The sequence below is a fragment of the Camelus dromedarius genome, chromosome 4 (assembly GCF_036321535.1).
Source record: "Camelus dromedarius isolate mCamDro1 chromosome 4, mCamDro1.pat, whole genome shotgun sequence".
In the NCBI taxonomy this organism is placed as follows: Eukaryota; Metazoa; Chordata; class Mammalia; order Artiodactyla; family Camelidae; genus Camelus; species Camelus dromedarius.
Genome location: NC_087439.1, coordinates 79,601,135 through 79,620,297, shown reverse-complemented (window position 1 = coordinate 79,620,297; position 19,163 = coordinate 79,601,135). Strand labels below are relative to the sequence as shown.

Genomic DNA, 19,163 nt, shown 5'->3' with positions numbered 1-19,163 from the left:
CACAGGCTACAAGGCCAGTAAGTGGCAGGTGTCTGAATGTTCAGTACACGTTCCTCAGTGATTTGACTCTAAACTGTCTTTGCGTCTAGGAGAGGAAGCACCCGTTTCTTCAACTGCCTTAGTTTTTCTGTCACATCTGGAAGTAGAGTATTTTTAAAAAATTACTTATAGCTCTTTTTTTGATCAACATTCAGAGCCTTCTGTGAGGCAGTAGGCCAGGGAAGGATCATGTTCTAGGCAGTGCTGTTCAAGTGTGGTCCATACTTAGGTGGCATCAGTATCACCTAAGAGCTTCTAAGAAATGCAAATTCTTAGGCCTCATCCCAGACCTACTGAGTCAGATTCTCTGAGGGTAGGACCCAGGAATCTGTGTTTCCACAAACTCTCTGGTTTGAGAAGCCCTGTTGTACAGCATCTGCATCCTTTCTACTACTTAAACTAGGATGCTCATAGGAGAAGAGATGCAGATGGGAAGCAGGATCTGGTGTCCCTGAGGACCAGAGCTCTTCTCTACATACTTCTCAGTCAGCCTTGGGCTGTTAACTCCATATATCATGGGAACTAGTCTTTTTGTTCCATGACAGGTGCTCATAGAAGCACATAGTAGGTACTCAGGAAATACTAACTAAACAGAATTATATTGTATCTCGCTCCTGTGGACACAGCAAGAACCAACGGCCTAAGTTCAGCAGAGGAGGAATGGGATGTCAGGTCAGAGAGAACTCCATAACAGCTGAGATGAGCTAGGAGCAGGGGGAGCCATGCAGGCAGGACCTCCTACTCACAGTGGCCACCTCCCCTCCCATCCTCATGGGCTGAGCAGTGGACCATTTCAGCTGGAGGCCAGGGGAGAGATATGATGACAAACAAAGGGTTCCGACAACCTATGGAGCCTTCAGGAAGAGGAGCCTGGGAAGATGGAGAGATGTTAGAAAGATGCAGGTGGCAGTTCTTCCAGAACTGTATCAGTGGATACAGCCCAGGGTTGGGCACCTTGTTAGGCAGTTAATGATAACTGTCAAATTAAATAGAAAACCCCAGAAAGGGACTGAATCAAAACGTATTGAGTTTCCGATATTGCCTTGCATTCTAATTTTCCATTTTGTCTTTCTCCTATTTCTCTGCCTCCTTTCACAAATAGCCTTCTTTCCTCCTATTCTAATTTTAGTCTCTCTCTCTCTTTTTCTCTGTCCACTGCCATTTCCTTCCCATCTTTTTTCTCTTTCATCTCTTCAACCTTGCCCACTTCACCGGTCCCTATCAGGTGAGCCCCACCCACCTTCCTTCATTAAAACAAAATCCTGCCACTCAAGAACTCAGTAATTTATAGAGCAAGAAGCAGAGGGAGGGCTAGGCAGTAGATGTGAAGGAGGAAGTTTGTGCTTTTCCAACTTTTGCCGAATAGCATTATCTACAAAAACAGGTGCACCTTCCTCCCCTTCAGCCGTCTATCCATTAAAATGGTTTAATTACTTCCTGAACACTAGACAGTTAGATAATTAGGAGGTGGCGTTCAGACCAAAAATTTAAGCCACCCTCTTCAATCAGGGTAAAACTGTCTGATCAAGAAGCTAATTAAGAATCAAGTGTAATGACTCTTACTGGAAACAATGAGTTTGGGGCTGCAAAAGATCCCAATTTTCTCTCCCAGAGGCTCCTACCTCCTCCATCATCACCAAGGCTTCATTAAGCTCCTGATATTGTATTAGCTGTCCAAGCCTCAACCATACCTGACCTCTGTCCTCGAAGGGCTTACAATCTAGGGGAAAAAGCATAGCAGTGTCCGAACAAGGCTTGTGGAATAAATGAACAGGTGAACCCTGCAGTGCCAAGGATGCATAGGCATGTATTGAAAAGGCTGAAAGAAGTGATGAGAGTTGGCCCATTGGGAGATGGTGAGAAAGAGGATGTCTCCTTGTCCATAACCAGGCAGGAGGTCAAGGGAGGGGCCCACAAGTGGTCCAAAGAAGATTTATGAACCCCCTAAAATCATAAGGACATTTCATGTGTCTGGTTTTTCCCAGGAAGATGGTCCTTAGCTTTTGTCAAATGAGTACGTGACCCAAAGGATTAGGAACAACTGGGCTACAGGGAGACCATCTCTCCTTCAGTGGACCCTTGAAGACCTATTGCACAAAGGGCAATTTCAGGCTCTGTTGGAGTCCTGGAAGAAAGAGGAGCCATGGGTAGCTGTCTTGTCTCCTAGAATCACAGTGTGTTGGAGGTTGAAGAGGTTTTGAGATGTTGCCATCCAGCCTCTTTGCTTGTCATCAAGTTGGCGGAAGTGACTCATTGCCGTTTGCATCTGTGAGTCAGCTCTTCCCCTCCGGGGCCAGACCCGCCACCCCTAGACTTACAGTGCTGCAGGGCCAATCCCCCTGTGCCTCATCCCCCATGTCGTCTCATCCACCATGGGTCCCAGCCTCGCAGACCACCCTCATGATGTGGACAGTCATCCCTTTCCTGTCTCGCTCATCTCTTAACGGGCCCCATCTTCCCGGCCCTTCCACATGCCCTCTGGACTTCATAGTCCACCAATGGCAGCCTCTTCTCCAAGTGTTCCCTTCATCATCCTTTAACTGAAATGTAGCTGTCTCCTGGGGATATTGTTTCTTGCATGGCTGTCTCAAGTGATGGCTGCTTTTTCTCCCTTACACTATATTCTGTAGAGCTTGGAGGTGAGGCCATGTCCTCCCTGCTCACCATTACCCCTACCCAACTGCCTCTCTCCCCTTATCTCTCAGAAGCCCCAGCTGCTATGAAGTGAATGTCATCCTATATCTCCACCCCTTTTCCCTTCTTGATGCTGCTGGCTGCTGACTGCCTACTCACTCCTCCCATCCCCGATGCACCTGTGCACACACTCCCTCCCACCATTCCTGTCTTCAGCACTTTTGTAGATCAGTGGTCCTCAGCACAGGGGATGCCATCCCAGAGGCGGCATTCTGGAAATGCACGAGGCTTTTGGTTTGTCTTCTAAAGCAGTCGTGCCCTAGCATTTACACTGAAATGTATATTATATTGTTATAAATGACTTCCTTTTTGTTTTTCTTTACATCATCTGTCAGGGCATTATATTAATTTAAAAAAGAGAAAACAGTAGCTTATATTATCTAATGAGTTTCATTTCAGAATAGGAATATAACTTTTAATATAATTTTTTATATGTGCATATATTTATTTATACCATGTATAGACACGCAGGACAGACATTACATAGGAAGGGGATCGGAGCTTTACTCTGTAATTTTAGGCCAGAGTTATGATTTCCCACCACTAAAATTAAGAAGGCTGATAGATGAGAAAAAGGTGGAGTTATGCAAGGAAGAAGCAAGGACTGCAGGCAACTTCTCGAAGCTGAAAAAGGCAAGGAAATCGATCCTTCCCTCAAAGCCACCAGAAACAACCAGCCCTGCTGACACCGTTTTAGCCCAGTGACACTGGTTTTCAACTTCTGATCGTCAGAACTGCAAGGCAATACATTGGGTTGTTTCAAGCCAGCGAATGTGTGGTCATCTGTGCCAGCAGCAGTAGGACACTAACACAGTCACTGCCGCCGCCACCCAAATCCACACGCCCTGCCCTCATGCCCACCACCTCCCAATGGCACCACTGTTTATCTCACTGCTGAGGCCAAAAGCTTCAGAGTTGCCCAGTTTCCTCTTGACTGACACCTCCCCTGGCAACAAGTCTGTCCGCTCTGCCTCCAACATACCTCCTGACTCCAGCGATTTCTCACCGTCTCCACCGTGCTCACCCTCATCTCGGCCACCATCATTTCCAGCTTCAATCACTACCTCACTTCCTGCTTGGTCTTCTGGTCCTACCCTTGTCCCTCTTCAGTATGTTGTTTCCCAGGAGCCAGAATGAACTTTCTAAGGGTAAATCAGATCACATGGTCCCCTTATTAAAACCCTTCAATGGCCTCCCATTATACTCAGGATAGAATGTAAATTCCTTGCCGTGGCCCACAAGGCCTTACCGTAGGCTGGCCTCTGCGCACCCCATCTCCCTGCACCGCCCCACTCATCCACTGCCCCTGCTGCACGGACCTTCTTTCTGACCTGTGTGCACTCCGTTCTCACCTCCTGGCCTTCGTGCCCGCAGCTCCTAACACTGACGTGACCTCCAGACCTTTGTGAGGACTCCTTCTCACCATTTGAGTCTCCACTCAAATATCACCTCCCTGCAAAGCCCTTTCCCACCATCCTCTCTGTAAAACAGGACTCTCAACATCTGCAGCCAGTGGCTATTTCACCCCATTTTACCTTCCTCATAGCATATGTCAGCACCTGAGAAAGTCTTACTGGTTTGTTTCCGTGTCTACCTTGTGTCTCTCCCCTCTGCCTGTTCTGCTCACTGCACTCACAATCCCCAGTGCTTAGCACACAGTAGGTACACATTAATACGCAGTTTCCTGATTGTCTGATGTGGCTCCTTTCTGACTCTGCACTGCCTCTGACCAATATAACTGTGCCAAAGTTCTCTCTCCCAGGATTGTGCGTATTTCAGTAGCATTGGGCTATTTATTAAATAGCAAAGAGTTAACCAGTGGGATCTCAGACATTCAGCAGGTATGGAATGACCATGGGGGTTTCTCTGATGGTTCCTTTAAAATCCTTAAAAAGCACAGGATTCACTCAACCTCCGCTAAGTGCCGGGTGCCATGGACACAGGGCAGTGGGAGGAAAAGATACTTACATTATGCCTCAGTGGACAACGAATTTGGACTTTGTCAGGCCAAGGAGCAGGAGGGGCGGAGCCAAGGCAGGCAAAGGCGCTGCAGGTAGGTTCCCAGCTGTTTCATGCACTCGGCGAGGCAGCCAAAGACTCGCTAAGCCTAGAAATGTAGGGATGGTTACCAGGTGGCCCAGAGCAGAAAGGGAGGTTTGAAAAGAACAAATCAAAGCAATATAAATAAAGGCTCACTCAAGGCCTGAACCCTCTTACACACAAAGGAAGACTGACTTCTCCTAGCAGTGACCCTGCTTCCTCTTACTTGCTTTGTCTTTCTCTTCTCCCTGCGGCCTCAGGTCTCATCATCCACGAGGGACCCTCCGTGTACCGCATCTTTAAACGGTGGCAGGCTGTCAACCAGCAGTGGAAAGTGCTGAACTATGACAAGGCGAAAGACCTGGAGGATCAAAAGGCAGGAGGCAGGACAAACCCCAGGACCTCCTCATCCACCCAGGCCAATGCCCCCTCCTCAGAAGAGGAGGCTGCGGGCACCCCTGCCCCTGAGGAGGGCCCTGCCCGCGAGGCCAGCCACCACCCCTCAGGCCCTCTGTCCGATCACCACTGTGCTTACACCATCCTGCACATCTTGAGTCACTTAAGGCCTCATGAACAGCGGAGCCCCCAGGGCGGCAGCCGGGAGCTGGTCATGAGGGTCACGACGGTGTGAGGGGAGGGACCTGGAGGGAGGCGTGACCACGCACGCGCGCTCGCTCACGCACAGGAGAGAGGAGAGGATGGGCTGGGAAGGGCGGACCCGACCCGACGGGGCGTCGCCGTCCGGGGGAGCGGGTGTTGAGGGGCAGAGGCCCGCCAGGGGCGGAGGGCAGGCAGAGGGTGGTGGCTTTGCTGGGCCTGGGGGCAGGGTGGGGGCTGGAGTGAGTGAGGCTGGTTCTGTGAGCGGTTTCCGGATTTCCGATCAGTCAATACCGTTCTCCGGCGAGAACAAAGGAAAACAATACAAACTCAACAAGGAAGTGCAATACAGACTGAGCACCCAGATGTGCCCATGCGCAGAACACATGGGAGAAGTGGAGGCTGGGGAGGGCGGAGCCGCGAGTCTGGTGATGGCGGGAGGGAAAAATGCAAAGGGCATGGAAAGGAGGAAAAACAATTGTAGGCTGCTCCGTGTCACCCTTGAGTTTTCTTTGGCTTCCACCTGGGCTGTGTTCCAGGGCCAGCTGTGGGGAGGGAGAGGGACGGGCTTGGGCTGGCAGAGAGGAGACACATGGCATTTTCAGCCCCTAGGCTCACCTGAGTGGGCAGGATTCCTGACTCAGAGGACCTGGGGCGATGATGCAAGGAGGAAGATTGTTGGCCTGAGCGGCCAGAGGGAGGGGAATGTTTTCTTCTTTTGAAATCAGAACTCCCAATTTCAGATGGGCTAAAAGAGGACTTAGGTTTGGGGTTGAGTGTCTTTTCGTGCCGTTGTTACTTTATTTTATGGTGACTTGGCTCAAAGATGTTTACAGGAAAACACACACACACATGCATACAACTAGAGAAAAATACAGATTTCCTGTGGGTATCTCAAGCACAGTCCTGCTGCTGTGGTTTCAGCCTTCAAAGCTGCCAATCCAGGAGTGATTTTCCCAACTGCCCAACCCTACCCATGGCCAGGACACACTCAGGGCCATGGCCCCTCCTGGCTTGGCACGTGCTGAGCCCAGGGCCCCCCATGGCAGGGCATCTCCGGCTCAGGGTCTCCCAGGAGAGCTGCAGGAGGGAATGGGAGGAGGCTGACCAGATGTGCCCCGAGGAGTGGAGTGGAGACGAGACTTATCTAAGTATTCCTGGCTTCGAGGGAGGCTCCCCCGAGGGCAGTTAAGCTAATCTCTCCGTGCTCCGTGCTCCCTGGTGCCTCCCGGGCAGCTGGGGTGGGGCCAAGGGACCCTGGCAGGGAGCACTGTCCCTGGAGCCCACCTGATGTCTCTGGGATCCTGCCAGGGAAGGCCGCTGGGTGGTCACCTGCAGAGTTTCTCGTTGTCGTTGCACAATGGCCGCGTCATCCGTGGGTATTAAAGGGACATTGTCAAGTACTTTTTTAAACTAGTTTTTAGGGTTTTTTAAAACTCTCTGTTGTTTGTATTATGCTCTTAAAAGCTTGAAAATAAAATTTCTTTCCCTACCACTAGTGTCTTTTCCTTATGTGAGCTTTTCCTTTCTCCGTCCTGTTTTCCCTCTGTGGTATGAGCTTGCCTTCTCTCTCCCTTGTGTCTGCTGTACTCCTTGGGTCTTGTCCCTCACAAGAAATCATTTTTCCTTTGAGGATATAGATGGGGCAGGCCAGGTGTGTGTGTGTGTGTGTGTGTGTGCATGTGTGTGCGTGTGTGTACCTGCAGTGAAGCACTGGGACTCCTGGTTTCTTCTTGGCTTCCTAGCAATCAAATTCCTTCAAGTCAAAAGGAGAACCAACCCTCCCCAACTCTCCTCGGGTTTCTGCCCAGGACTCCTGGAAGCAGACACCATTAGCGGTGGGAGGGAATTTGGAGAGCTTCCACCCCCTCAGGTCATTTCAGGGAAGCAGGGAGAACCACAGGTGTGGAGTGTGTTAGAACCTCATTCTCCCTGACAGTTTTCCTTTGAAGATCAGAAAACAGCCCCCCAGGGCAGGGCCCCGGGACAGGGCTCAGACATATCACGAGGCAGCAGAAAAGACCTTCCCTCCCTGCAGCTTGACCTGGCCCTTCTTCCTGAGGCCGGCAGTTGGTCAGCACGGCATCAGCGGGATGTGCACAGGCTTAGGAAGGGTCCTCCCCTCATGAAGCTCACAATCCAGAGGCTCAGAAAAGACATAATTTGTGAGAGATCAAAGGACATGGACAAAGAAAACATACTAATGAGTGGAAATCAAGAAAATCACAGAAGTAACTCATGTAGAGTGAACGTATCTAATTTTCCATGTGATCTAAGGAACAGACGATTCAGTTTAATTAAATGTTTAGAAAAATAGAGGCACGGCGCCAGGCAATGGGGCTCCAGCTGGACCACGTGGGCCTGGGTCACACAGACACGGACCCCGCTGGCCAGATGCTGCCAACCAGACCCCGGTGCTCGCTGTCTGCACTGAACTCTCCACTGTGGTTAAAGTACTGAAACATTAGTAAATTCACAAAGACGCATGTCCACACACTTCCTTAGACATGGAAGGATGGTCTGGAGCTGCACATTAAAAATGTCCAAGCTCAGAAACTGGCAGCCAGAGGCTGGAAACCAGGAAGCTGTCCCAGCCTTCTCCATCTGCACCAGCACCCTCCACTTTCTCAGGGGAACATGGACTGTTAATACATTAAAAATACAAAACAGAATGAAAGTTGATCACTGACCTGCGTCTTGGTCTTTGAGGACAATTCAGCTGCAGCCTGTGACATCCTTTTAATGCAATGGGTGAAAATACCTTCCAGACGTTAGACTGATGAAAATACCATTTACACCATGACTGATGTTCAGCTTGTAGGTGAGTTGCCAGCAACCACCATTCAAAAATCCTTCTGTGGTTTAGTAATAAAAAGACATCTTTTGCTGACATGAAAAAAAAAAAAAAAGAAAACTATAGATGTGTCCAGATATGCATTATCTATTTTCAAAAAAGTATCAGAGTGCAACAAAATATGTACATCAACAAAACTACAGTGGCCATTGCGTCGCCTTTCTTTGGTGATTCACGGAGCACTTCAGAATCTTGTTTTCATGCAGGATTCCCATTCATAAAATGCTGTAATTGAAGAAAAAGGGATTCATGAAAAGTTCTAATAGGATTCTGGAGTTTGTTGGATCTTGATGATGTAAGCACCAAGAGATCAAGGACCACTTCTGCCTTGTTTACCACTATGTATCCAGGACTTACAGCTGTGCTTGGCACACAGAAGGTGCTCAATAAATATTTTTGAGTGAATAAGACACTCATGGAAGAGAACAGAGGACCTTCCAGAACACAAGAGGTATGCCTCCACTTCTTCCAACTTACACTCTAGCTCCCAAGGTCAGTCATGGAGTAGAAAAGGACATTTCAGCTGCAGCCTGTGACATCCTTTTAATGCAATGGGCGAAAATACCTTCCAGACCGTGGACTGATGAAAATACCATTTATACCCAACAGGATGGGAAATTCCCTGTGCCTTGGGGAATGGAGCTTTGGGGTACAAAAAATGAATGAACTGGGTTTTTATATTTTATATGTACCTCTGGGGATGGAAGCAGAAGTGCATGCTGACAACCTGAGACCACTGTCCTTTCACAAATGTGCAAATCATCCTCATACCACAGGCAAAGGTCTAGACTTCCTGCGGAGTTACCTAATGCAGACCCCAGGAGGAGCAGTCCAGAGAATTCACCTGTACATCATTTGCAAGTATGGCCCCACACGAGGGACAAGGTACCAGCTCACACCTAAAGCTCCTGCTAGGTGTCAGGGAAATTAAATTCCTTATAAGTATGAACACACGTAGTATCCCAACAACTGATGGAGCAGGTACCATCATTATCTTCACTTTATAGATGCGGGCACTGAGGCAAAGAGGTTAGGTCACTAGCTCATAATCACCAGCCAGGATTCCATCCCAGGCAACCTGGCTTTGATTGTAAAGCCTCCACTCCTGCAGGACAACTGGCACCAATTTAAGGGAAATCTGAGTCAGGACAACGCAGGGAGGTCATCATGGTAGAGATCTACTGAAAAATTTTGGAGGTCGGGGAAACTGGAACTAAATAATTACAAACTATTTGTCCCCTACAAAAAAAATTAAGTGTACCTAATAATTTTTGATATTGTTCAGATAATATACTGGCTGAATGGAAGCCTGTATAGTAGAAAGTTGGCTATGTCTGGATACTGGGGAATTCTGAAAGGACAATGGACACAATTCAACCACTTTTTATGGACAAAGGGCCAGATTCCTTAAGGGGTCACAGAGTTCTCTCCTTCTATATATTAAAAAAAAAGTTAAAAATTTTCCTATTTGGGAACTCTGGTTTCAAGTGAGTGGTGCAGAAGAGTGGGCTGGGGGTATCTAATCATAGCTCACAAAATTTAGGAGGACTCCTTGTCCCTGTCTACCAGGAGATTCAAATCTGTCACTATCTTAGAGCACAGAACCACCAAAATTAGAGAATTTATATGTCTCTAGAGATAATATACTGCTGTTTCATTGTTTTGCCCGTGAGATCCAAAGCCATAGCAAAGAGTGGAGGCATGGTTTGGATACAACAACCACCACATTCTAAGAGTAATGATGTGCTTTGTAAGCAGAATGCATTATATTGTGGAGGTGAGAGAGCTGGGGGGCAAAGGGAGAAACACATTTTACATTATTCCTTATTACCTTTTCTCAAGTTATTGTGTTCACAAGTAATAAGCAATCGAGGATGATTTCCACCTGTAAGGGTCTGATTCTGTAGCTGTGAGGCAGTGTTCCTCAACCCTTCTCCCCGCACATCTCCACCCCTCTTCTTGGCAAAAGGGCACGTGGGAACTGGGAAGTGCTTGGGGTGCCATGAACAATTGAGTGACACTCCAAGGTGACTCTTAGTGGTGAGGATCTGGGACTGGCTTCACCCCAGATCTGAGTCCAGGGTCGGGGCTGCATTGGGTTGGTGGCTAAGCACCTTTTTCCCACCACAGGGGACCAGAGATCTTTCTTCATGCTGCCTCTTCCCTCCTCTGGCATACTCCTGTCTACTCCTCACTCAGCCCATCATGGGAGTAAGAACCCACTGGGTGAAGGCTTTCTTCCTGCTCAAGCCCCAGTCTGATGAGAACTACAGCCCTCAGTGTCCGTCCTGCTGGACCCCCTGACCACTGATCACCGAGGTGAGTCCCTCATCTTTAAATGAGTGACCCATAACCATGTACCAAACACCTCACCATCACTCTCAGTTGTGACCCAAGGGCTCAGCAGATGTTTAGGGAAGAGAAGGAGCTGTGGTCGAGGAGGGTCTGGGGAAGGAAAGAGAAGCAGGCTCACCCTGTGCCCGTGCCTTCTTAATTTTTGAGGGAGGAAAGTCCTGAAACCCGAGCAACCTCAGTGCCCCTGGTGCTGGTTGAAGTCCAGAGCTCTGCCGTCCACCTAAGGCCCTGCCAGCAAGGACAGGCTCCACACCTGGGACAGGCGGCGGCATGGCACAGAGCACCTCCAGGGCATCTGTGCTCCTGGGGGGACCTCTCTGATGGAGAGGGGACACTCTGCTTCTGCATCTGATAAATAAGAAAGCAGACACTCAGTCTCTCCATCTAATACTGTCCTTTCCTCCAATCACTGGAAAAACAATAAAAATAACCAAACATCCAGTGCCCTCTGTATACCAAGCCTCATCTCTAACTTTTTAGGTATGTTAACTCATTGAATGCCCCCAAAACAACCCCACAAAGCTGAGAACTACTGCTGTTCCCATTTTTCAGGTGAGGACACTGAGGCACAGAAAGGTTAAGCACATTGCCCAAGGTGATGTAGCCATGCACAACAGCACTAGAATTTACATCTATGCTGTCTGGTGCCATGTGTTGGGCTGTTAACCACTACATTATACTGCCTCTCAGAAAAGTAAAAATGTATTCAAAAGGTTTATTCTGATTCGAGAGGCACTGGAGGAAAGTGAATGAGCCCTACACCAGCTGGTTATAATCCAGATGCCATCTGTGACACCTGCCCCCCGAAGTTGGCTGAGGTCTGCTGAAACCCCTCCATCCCGCATGCTATGGGAAGGGTGATGCCCTCACCGGGGTTTTTAATAATTCAGACCCTAACATTTTCCCCAGTTGCTTCCTACTCGAATTTCCAGAATCTCCCAAACTCAGGGTATCCATCCTCTCTTTTATTATCATCTCTTTATTTTGGCTCCAGGGTAAGCCCAAATGTTGGACAAGATTCCCGCGCCCTCAAGTCTGCCTCTAACCCAAAGTATTACGACTTACAGTTGTGTATAACCTAGTTTTACTGGAAATTTTGAAGTAACCTGAAGATTATTCATAAAAACCTGCCACGAGAAACTGCTATGTGGAAGGTCTTTGCCAGGTGGGTGTCTCAAGTATAAGCCAGATATAACCACCTTCAAAGATCTCACTGCCTGGTTGCTAGACTCCAATAAGAGGCTCGGGATTTCTTATCAAAAGCTATTCTCATGAAAGAGCCTGACAAGATTCTTCCTACAAACTGTAAATAATTAAGTTAACTATATTCCCTCTCCTGTGGAATTAGCAATTTTAAGAGGAGATCATTCTTAAGCAAGAGGAGTAATTCTATAAGTAACTCTAGTAAGTGGTGGAATTTCAATCTTCATCAAACAGGTGGAAGAGTGTCTTGAGTTCTTTTAGCCAAGAAGGTCACAACCGTGTGTGTGCACTTGGCACCCAGACACGTATACAGAAAGAGAGTGGATGACAAATGCATTCCCTAAAAAGTGACACTGGGCCCAGGCCCCTTGGTTGGGCAGCTCGTTGGATCCCCTCAGGAGGACCAAGACCCCCAGGTAACAGGTGGAGAGAGGCAAGAAAAGGTCCATCTCTTGCAAGTCCTCTGGGTTCTGCCATGCCACCCGGTTCTAGCAGACTCTTTGTCTAGAAGTTGGATTAGGGATATTACCTCTTCTGCCCCAGCCAGTGGCCATCCCAAGGGGTGCCTTGTTGAGAGAGCGACCCTCCACACCCTCCAACACAGGCTGCTATATCTCTTCCAAGAAGCGATGTAGAAATTCTGGAGTTGCCACCACCCCGAATATGCTGAGTCCACACCTGTCTAGTGACTCATGGTGACATTGTAGTCCTGGTCCCTCCCTCAGAAGCCTCAAGCATCATCTCACGTCACCCACAATTCCTCAAATCATTTTGGTGCAGTCTCACCAAAGCATTCTGTTGCTTTGGTCTACCTGGTACACAGAAATACTCTTTTCCATGGGAGACCTATACCATGTGGTTTTGGTAGAGTTGAATCCCTAAAATCACTCCAGCCACCAAAGAGGGGCTATGACCCAGGCCTGATGAAAGTATCTTATTTCTCTGTCCACAGGGATTGTTTCAGAAATGAGCATGTGACTGAAGCCATTCCAAGTCCTCCCTGGGATTTTCCCATCATCGCTTGTGGGAAACATTGTTCCCTTCCACCATGATTGCTAGCTGGGAGTTGGGGAAAATGCAAGAGCTCACTTTCTGCCATGTAGAAAGCAGCTATCTTCAGAATAAGGTCAAGTGGAGACATGCAAAGCAAAAAAGCAGGAGAGAGACAATACTGAGTCAGTTTCTCCACTAGATTGCCCAGGACATTTGCCAATAAGTTCCATTTTTGCTCTCATTAGTCTAAGCTGAATATGCTACTTGCAATCAAAAATACCCATCATGAATACAAAGATTTCCATATACCCCATGATAAGAGTTTTGGGTGAAATCCATGGTGCATTGGTTGGGGCCAAAATTACTGGGACGGGTTGGCCCTCTTTCCTGTTGGTTCGGGGCCTAAGTTGGCACAGCAGAAGCATTTGCAACTATTATTCTACCCTAGTTATTTGTGTGAATCTGTTCAAGGTTATCAGTGATTAAATAGGAAGGTAATATGCACAGGCATACATGAAAAGAGTTCTTAAAATGTTTTTCTTAAGATTGCATCAGGGGAGACAGTGACAGGACCTAATGTGACAAGTAGACAGACCTTAATCACAACTCTGATTCAAGGGCATAGGAATGAGCAGAGTCCAGTTACGAGGCCACAGGACAGAAGCCAGGATACCAAGACTCAAAGCAGAAGGTAAGAGGCAAAGCTGAGAGCAAGACCTTGACCCACTGGCCATGGCCAAAGGGTTTCCCATTCTCCTGGCATTGACCATGTAAATGGCATGGCCCCCTCCACATGTGCCACCTTACTGCTACTGCTATTGTCCTTACCAGACTAAGTGAACCACCCTGGGTTCCTGATTTTATGTATGGGGACCTATGGAAGCAGCCACAACTCTTCTGTGAACGTGGGCAAGTCACTTGCTTTTCTGGTCTCTGGTTTCTTTCTCTTTAAAATAAAGATAATCAGTTTGCCTCTCAGGATCTTTGTAATATCAGAGATAATGCATATAAAGTAGATAGTGAATAAATTATTGCTATTATCATTTTATTGTTCAACAGAGTAATAGGAGAGTTGTACCATTACCATAGGGTATAAAAAGCAAGGTTAAATGAAAGCAAAAATGGGTAACTGGCACCAACACTCTGCTTGGTTGTCATTCAGCTGTAAGTAACAGAAACCCAACTAGCAGAAGCTGAAACAACTGGGGCTTTCATTTCCTTCTGCGATGAGACATCCAGAGTGAGTGGCTGCTGGCATCCGTCCAGCTGCTCAGTAACGCCACTGGCAACCCAGGCTCTCTCTGTCTTTCTGCTCAGGCATCCTCAGCCTGTTGACTTGTCACCTGTGGCTGTAACCTCAGTCCCGAGTGGACTATGATCTGATAGCTCAAAGGAGGAGAGAAAGAAGGAGTGGTCCTGTCACATTCCTCCTGAATATTGGGAAAAACAAAAGCTTTCCCAGAACCATGTTTCTACTCCTCGGTGCTTCCACATGTATCATTCTTTGGCTAGAAATATGTCACATAGCCACACTGAGCTGCAGGAAGGACTGGGGAAGTGATTATTTATATTCTCAGCTCCTGCTGTGAAACACAGTAAGGGAAAAGGAGATGAGAGCGGATGCTGGGTACATCAGTTGGGGGCACCTGCCCCACCCTGTAAGTAGGTGGATAAATTACTGTGCTATTTTTGAGGGCCTTTTGGTAGTATTCTATTTAATTTAAAATGCACATGCCCTTCAACCCAGGAATTCTATTTCCTTGGAACTCTCCTAGAGAGGCAGTAGCAGATGTTGCCTTCTCGAAGAGCTTAGGAAACGAGCATCAGAGCTGAATCATTATAATAATGAAGCAAATTGGAAAAAGCCTAAATGTCTGTCAACATGGGAGTGATGACATGGGAGGTACGGAAACCATGGGATACCACCCGCATCCGAGAGAACGCTGTAAACCTGGAAGGACTGACAGGGACAGATCTCAATGTCAGATTGTTAACTTAGAAACATCGTCTGCAGGGCAATATGCACAATGATCATATATGTGTAGAAGAACCAAAAAAGAACCCAACCCACATTTCAGTTTTAAAATGCTATCCTCCCAAGGAGTATGGATGGATACCACCCAACTGGTTCAAACTTTTTCTTTCTGGAAGAGGGTGAGGTTGGGGGATGTGAAGAGAAACTTTCTCTCTCTTTATGTTGTTTACATTTTGATAATAAGAATAAACTCATATGTGCCTAGCATGCACGGGGTTGTGGGTTCAATCCCCAGTACCTCCATTAAAATAAATAAACAAAAAACAAACAAACAAACCTAACTACCCCCCAAAAAACACAGCAAAACAAAAAGAAGCAACAAAAATTAAAAAAAATAATAAACTCATGTAATATTTGTGCAATTTTTAAAAAGTATGGTACACATGTAGGGTGGAACCTTAAGTGACTTGAAATTGCCCTACTGCTTTTACTGTATGTTTGCCTTACCAACTCGACTTTTCCTTTTGTAATTTTTATCTTTCTAGTTGTGGCCTTTCTTTTCTTGTTCCTTTAAGATCTCTTGTTAAGCTAGCTTCATTAACACTGAAAACAATGGTTAAAATCTTTTCAGGAAATAGGTGCCTTATAGTTGTAGGAAGTCCCAGCTCACCTTCCCTGAGAACTTTGCTTTGGAGGAGGGGCTGCCCTGCAGGGCTGTGGGGTTGAGGATTCCTGGGGCTCCCACGGTTCTGTGTGTCTGTGGTTCTATGATAAGGAAGGTTTGAGGGCAAGGAAATTTGCAATTGAGAGTTTATTTGCTGATTGAAGGGACGGCAGTGGCAGGGAGGAGGACCACAGATTGGATTATAGAAGGGGCCTCTTCCACCTTTGCTTTGGCCATGGGCCTCCAGACTAGTTTTTCTAAAGAAGTCTTTGGAGCTCCCAGAGAGCTGGAGTTTTTGCCGCCAGCACAGACTTGAGAGAAGCCAGGCTGAGAGGCACTGAGGTCATCTACAGCCTCCATCTTTGAGAGTGGCCTCCTGCTAGTCCAGCTCTGTGTGTGCCCTGAGAAGACTCAGGCAAAGCTGGCCAGCACAGAGCCAACGTCATCCAGGCTGCAGACAGTTGGTTCTTTCCCCTTCTCTCTCCTACTTCTCTTTTGCCACCTTCCAAATCCCCCCTAGGCGAGGGTTTTCAAGCCGCAGCCAGAGGATGCCTTCCAACAGCAGATGACGGTGGACAGAATGCAGGATGCCAGCAGCCCCCCTCCCACCCCACCCTCCCCTTGCCCACCCCGGGTTCCAGCCCTCAGCAGCCACTGGGCTCTAATCATAGGAGCCCATCAGTCCTCTGCCCAGGGACGTGCCAGCCGGGATAGTCACTGACGGCTCCTGCTTGTCCAGCCAAATGCCTGAAGCCTACCAGGTGCCAGTCCAGGCTCCCGACTCTGCCAGATGCGACTGGGAAAGTCAGACAAGGAGATTGACAATGTGGAGACTCAGAAAACAAACAAGGTGAGGGCTGTTTCTGGGCTCCGAGGCAGATGGAGACCCCAGAGAATCAGGCAGAATAAACAAACAAACATCAAATAAACAAAGCCTTCTTCAGCTGCAACAGCACCAACAAAAGGGAAGGTCAAACCAGGGAGGAACTTTCTTTTCTGTGTATATTTGAAGATTTTCATAATAAAATTAACAAAATAGCCCTCAGCATGTCACCCTTCCATGCTCTTGTTTATGCAGCCTCTGGCCTGGAAGGTCCCTCCTCTCATGCCCCATGCATAAATCCTACATTGCCCACATGGCCCAGTCCAAAGGCCACTTTCTCTAGGAAGCCTTCCCTGATGCCTCCTCCACCACCCAGTGAGAATCAGTCATGGCTTCCTCTGGGTTCTTGTATCATTTTGCTTATGTCATGTTGACAGAAGCTATTCCATTCTCACTTATAAACTAGTTGTATGCATGGCATTTCCACCAGCCAGCCCCAGGGTGCCTTAAAGGCAGGGGTTCTGACTTGTTAACCTCTCCATCCTCAGGACCTAATACACGACCTAGGACAACGGGAAACGATACACACGAATAACCAGATCAATCATTCATTTGTTTCGTAAACATTATGGTGCATCTGAATACAACAGGCACTTTACTAGGCAGTGATGGTAATGAGATAAATAAGACAGTAAACCCACTGGCCTCACAGAGCCTGGGAATGGGGGCAGCCATGGAGACAGACAATTAGAGCGAGGAGCCATTGGTGCAGGCATGGAAAGTACACCCAAGGTAGAGGGGAGGGTATGGAAGAGCGAGCATTCAGTTCTGCCTGAGGCAGGTCAGGAAAGTCTTCAAGAGGGAGGTGATGCTAGCTTGGTGCATTAGTTCCGGTCCATGTGTTGCCAAGTCCAAACTCGTTCTGCTTGCTGTACGACAGGCCAATAAATCGGGAGACTAGGTGTTGGGGCAAGAATAACAACTTTATTTGGAAAGCCAGCAGACTGAGAAGATGGTGAACTAATGTCTTAGAGAACCATCCTCCCCGAGTTTGAATTCAGACTTCTTTTACACTAAAAAGGGAAAGGGTGAAGACCTGGTTCCAGCCAGCCTCCAGAGGGGATGTGTTAACTTCTTCCTTACAAAGGTTAAAGTAAGAGAAACAAATCTAATATAGAGTCAGATTTCCCTATTACACAGGCCAAGAGAGGGTTAGACATGCAAGAGGCTCAGTGGTGGAAGGAGCAGAGGAGGCAGGAACAGCCCTCAGACCCCAGAGCCGACCTGACACCTGTGGGAAAGGACGGTGGGGTAGGAAGGGTCTCAGACTGCAGGGCAGCTCTAAGAAGAGTTTGACCAGGTGAATGGGGAGTCCTTGAGCCAAAGCTGCCATTGGAGGACTCTCATATCTTGTTGGATGGGGCTGCCTTGGGTCCCCCTCTGCCCAGACGCTGGCTGGGAGCCTCCCTACAGGAATCGTGGCCCCAGCAGGACCGTGGTGGCAGACCAACAGGACAGCAGCTGGGCGCATTGTTAATTATGCTCCCTACAGCGGGAGACACGAGGTCGCCCCACTTGAACTTCACACCCAAATAAGTATCAGCACGCACATAGGTGAGGGAATGAAGAAGACAGAAGGGAGGAGGCTCCAGGATGAGGAATGCGCAGAAGCCTGTTCTGTTGCTTGTTAATCACTAAAGGGATGTTGCCTATCAGCCTAATTATACCTAATGGCCCATCTCTGCCAGGGCCCTGTCTCCCGGGTAATGAGCATTAAGCTAAAATACCTTTGTTTAGCTCACAGCCAAAGCATTAAACAATGGGGCTCCTTGGAGGCCTGTGATAGCTGGGCATGAACAGAATGGAGGCTGAGGTGAGGGGAGGGCTGATGGAGCAAGAGATGAGGTGGGTGGGTTGGCCCCCCACCAGGGTGGCTATTACATGTGAGCGGGGGAGCTGTTGAAGACCGGGGTATTAGAACAGATCTGGGCTTGGAAAGAGGCTCTGGCAGCCATGCAGAGGAAGGCTAGGAGGGAGGCAGTCCAGACAGGAGGCCCCAGCAAGCCCTGGGGAGCGAGAGACTGAGGATGGACTAAAGCCATGGAGGTGGAGGGGAGGGATGAACGAATGTGGGTGTGGATGAGGGAATGCAGGTGGTCAGATGCAAACCAGCTGTGCTTTCTCACGGACAACTCATTGTCTCCAAATCCCCAAAATCTGCTCTGTGGGCAGATGGAAATAAAGCAGCTACTGTAATTCCTTCCTGCTGAAGAGTTCCCATTAAGTAAAAATATGCCCCTGATACCTTATCAAGGGAAAAGTCTCTCCAAGGTCCTGCTCTGCAGGAACACATTCTCGATTGCCCCCCGCCCAGGCTGGTCTCAGGCAGGCACGAACGCCACTCTGCGCCCAGTTGGAGCCCAGATCCCCAGGAGGCGAGCCTGTCCTTTTTCACTCCATTCATTTTCAGGGCCAGATGGTGTTTGTCTCATTGACTTTCGCTGCTGATGGCATCTTGTTTGCTGGCTTTTCACAGGTTGCTCCCTTTTCTTTATTTCATTTCATTCTCGCACTTGCCCCACTTTTGCGTTCTGTGTCGCGTTCATCACGATGTCGGGGAGACACCTGGAGCTCTCAGCAGGTGGATGTTTCCAGGGAGCCGGCCAAACCGAGTTCCTACAGCTCAGCACCCATCCCCAACCGGACCCCAAAACATCGTGGTTGGAGCCCTGAGAACAGGAAACTCAGTTTCATTGGAAAGCACTGCTGGTTAAGCAAGATGGCAAGGCCACCAATGACAGCCATGACCAAAAGGATGATTTCTGGTCCAGCCTACTTCCTTCTTTCCGAGATCCCTGTTACCACCTTGCACAGGACTAAGTCAAAAAAGCAACTTCAGGGATGGTCCCCATCCAGGTGCTCTGTT

The 19,163-nt window shown here is 48.3% G+C and overlaps 1 protein-coding gene and 1 long non-coding RNA gene across 3 annotated transcripts in view; one reads left to right on the top strand and one right to left on the bottom strand.

The window, feature by feature from the left end:
- The window catches only part of MARCHF4 (membrane associated ring-CH-type finger 4), a 93,131-nt gene extending 87,635 nt beyond the window's left edge, over window positions 1–5,496 (top strand). The window contains exon 4 of the mRNA XM_010979701.3: window positions 5,034–5,496. Coding sequence (XP_010978003.3) covers window positions 5,034–5,404 — 371 coding nt within the window. The 3' untranslated portion in view covers window positions 5,405–5,496. The remainder of the gene's footprint in view (window positions 1–5,033) is intronic.
- LOC116153104 (uncharacterized) lies at window positions 24–5,078 on the bottom strand. Of its 2 annotated transcripts, none has more exons than XR_004136846.2 (4): window positions 5,000–5,078; window positions 4,702–4,840; window positions 3,716–3,875; window positions 24–136 (listed from the first exon to the last, which is right to left on the bottom strand). It is a non-coding gene; the product is annotated as an uncharacterized LOC116153104 (long non-coding RNA). The 2 variants fall into 2 exon arrangements; XR_004136847.2 differs by lacking the exon at window positions 24–136 and adding an exon at window positions 1,838–3,467.
- Window positions 5,497–19,163: the final 13,667 nt, after the last annotated feature.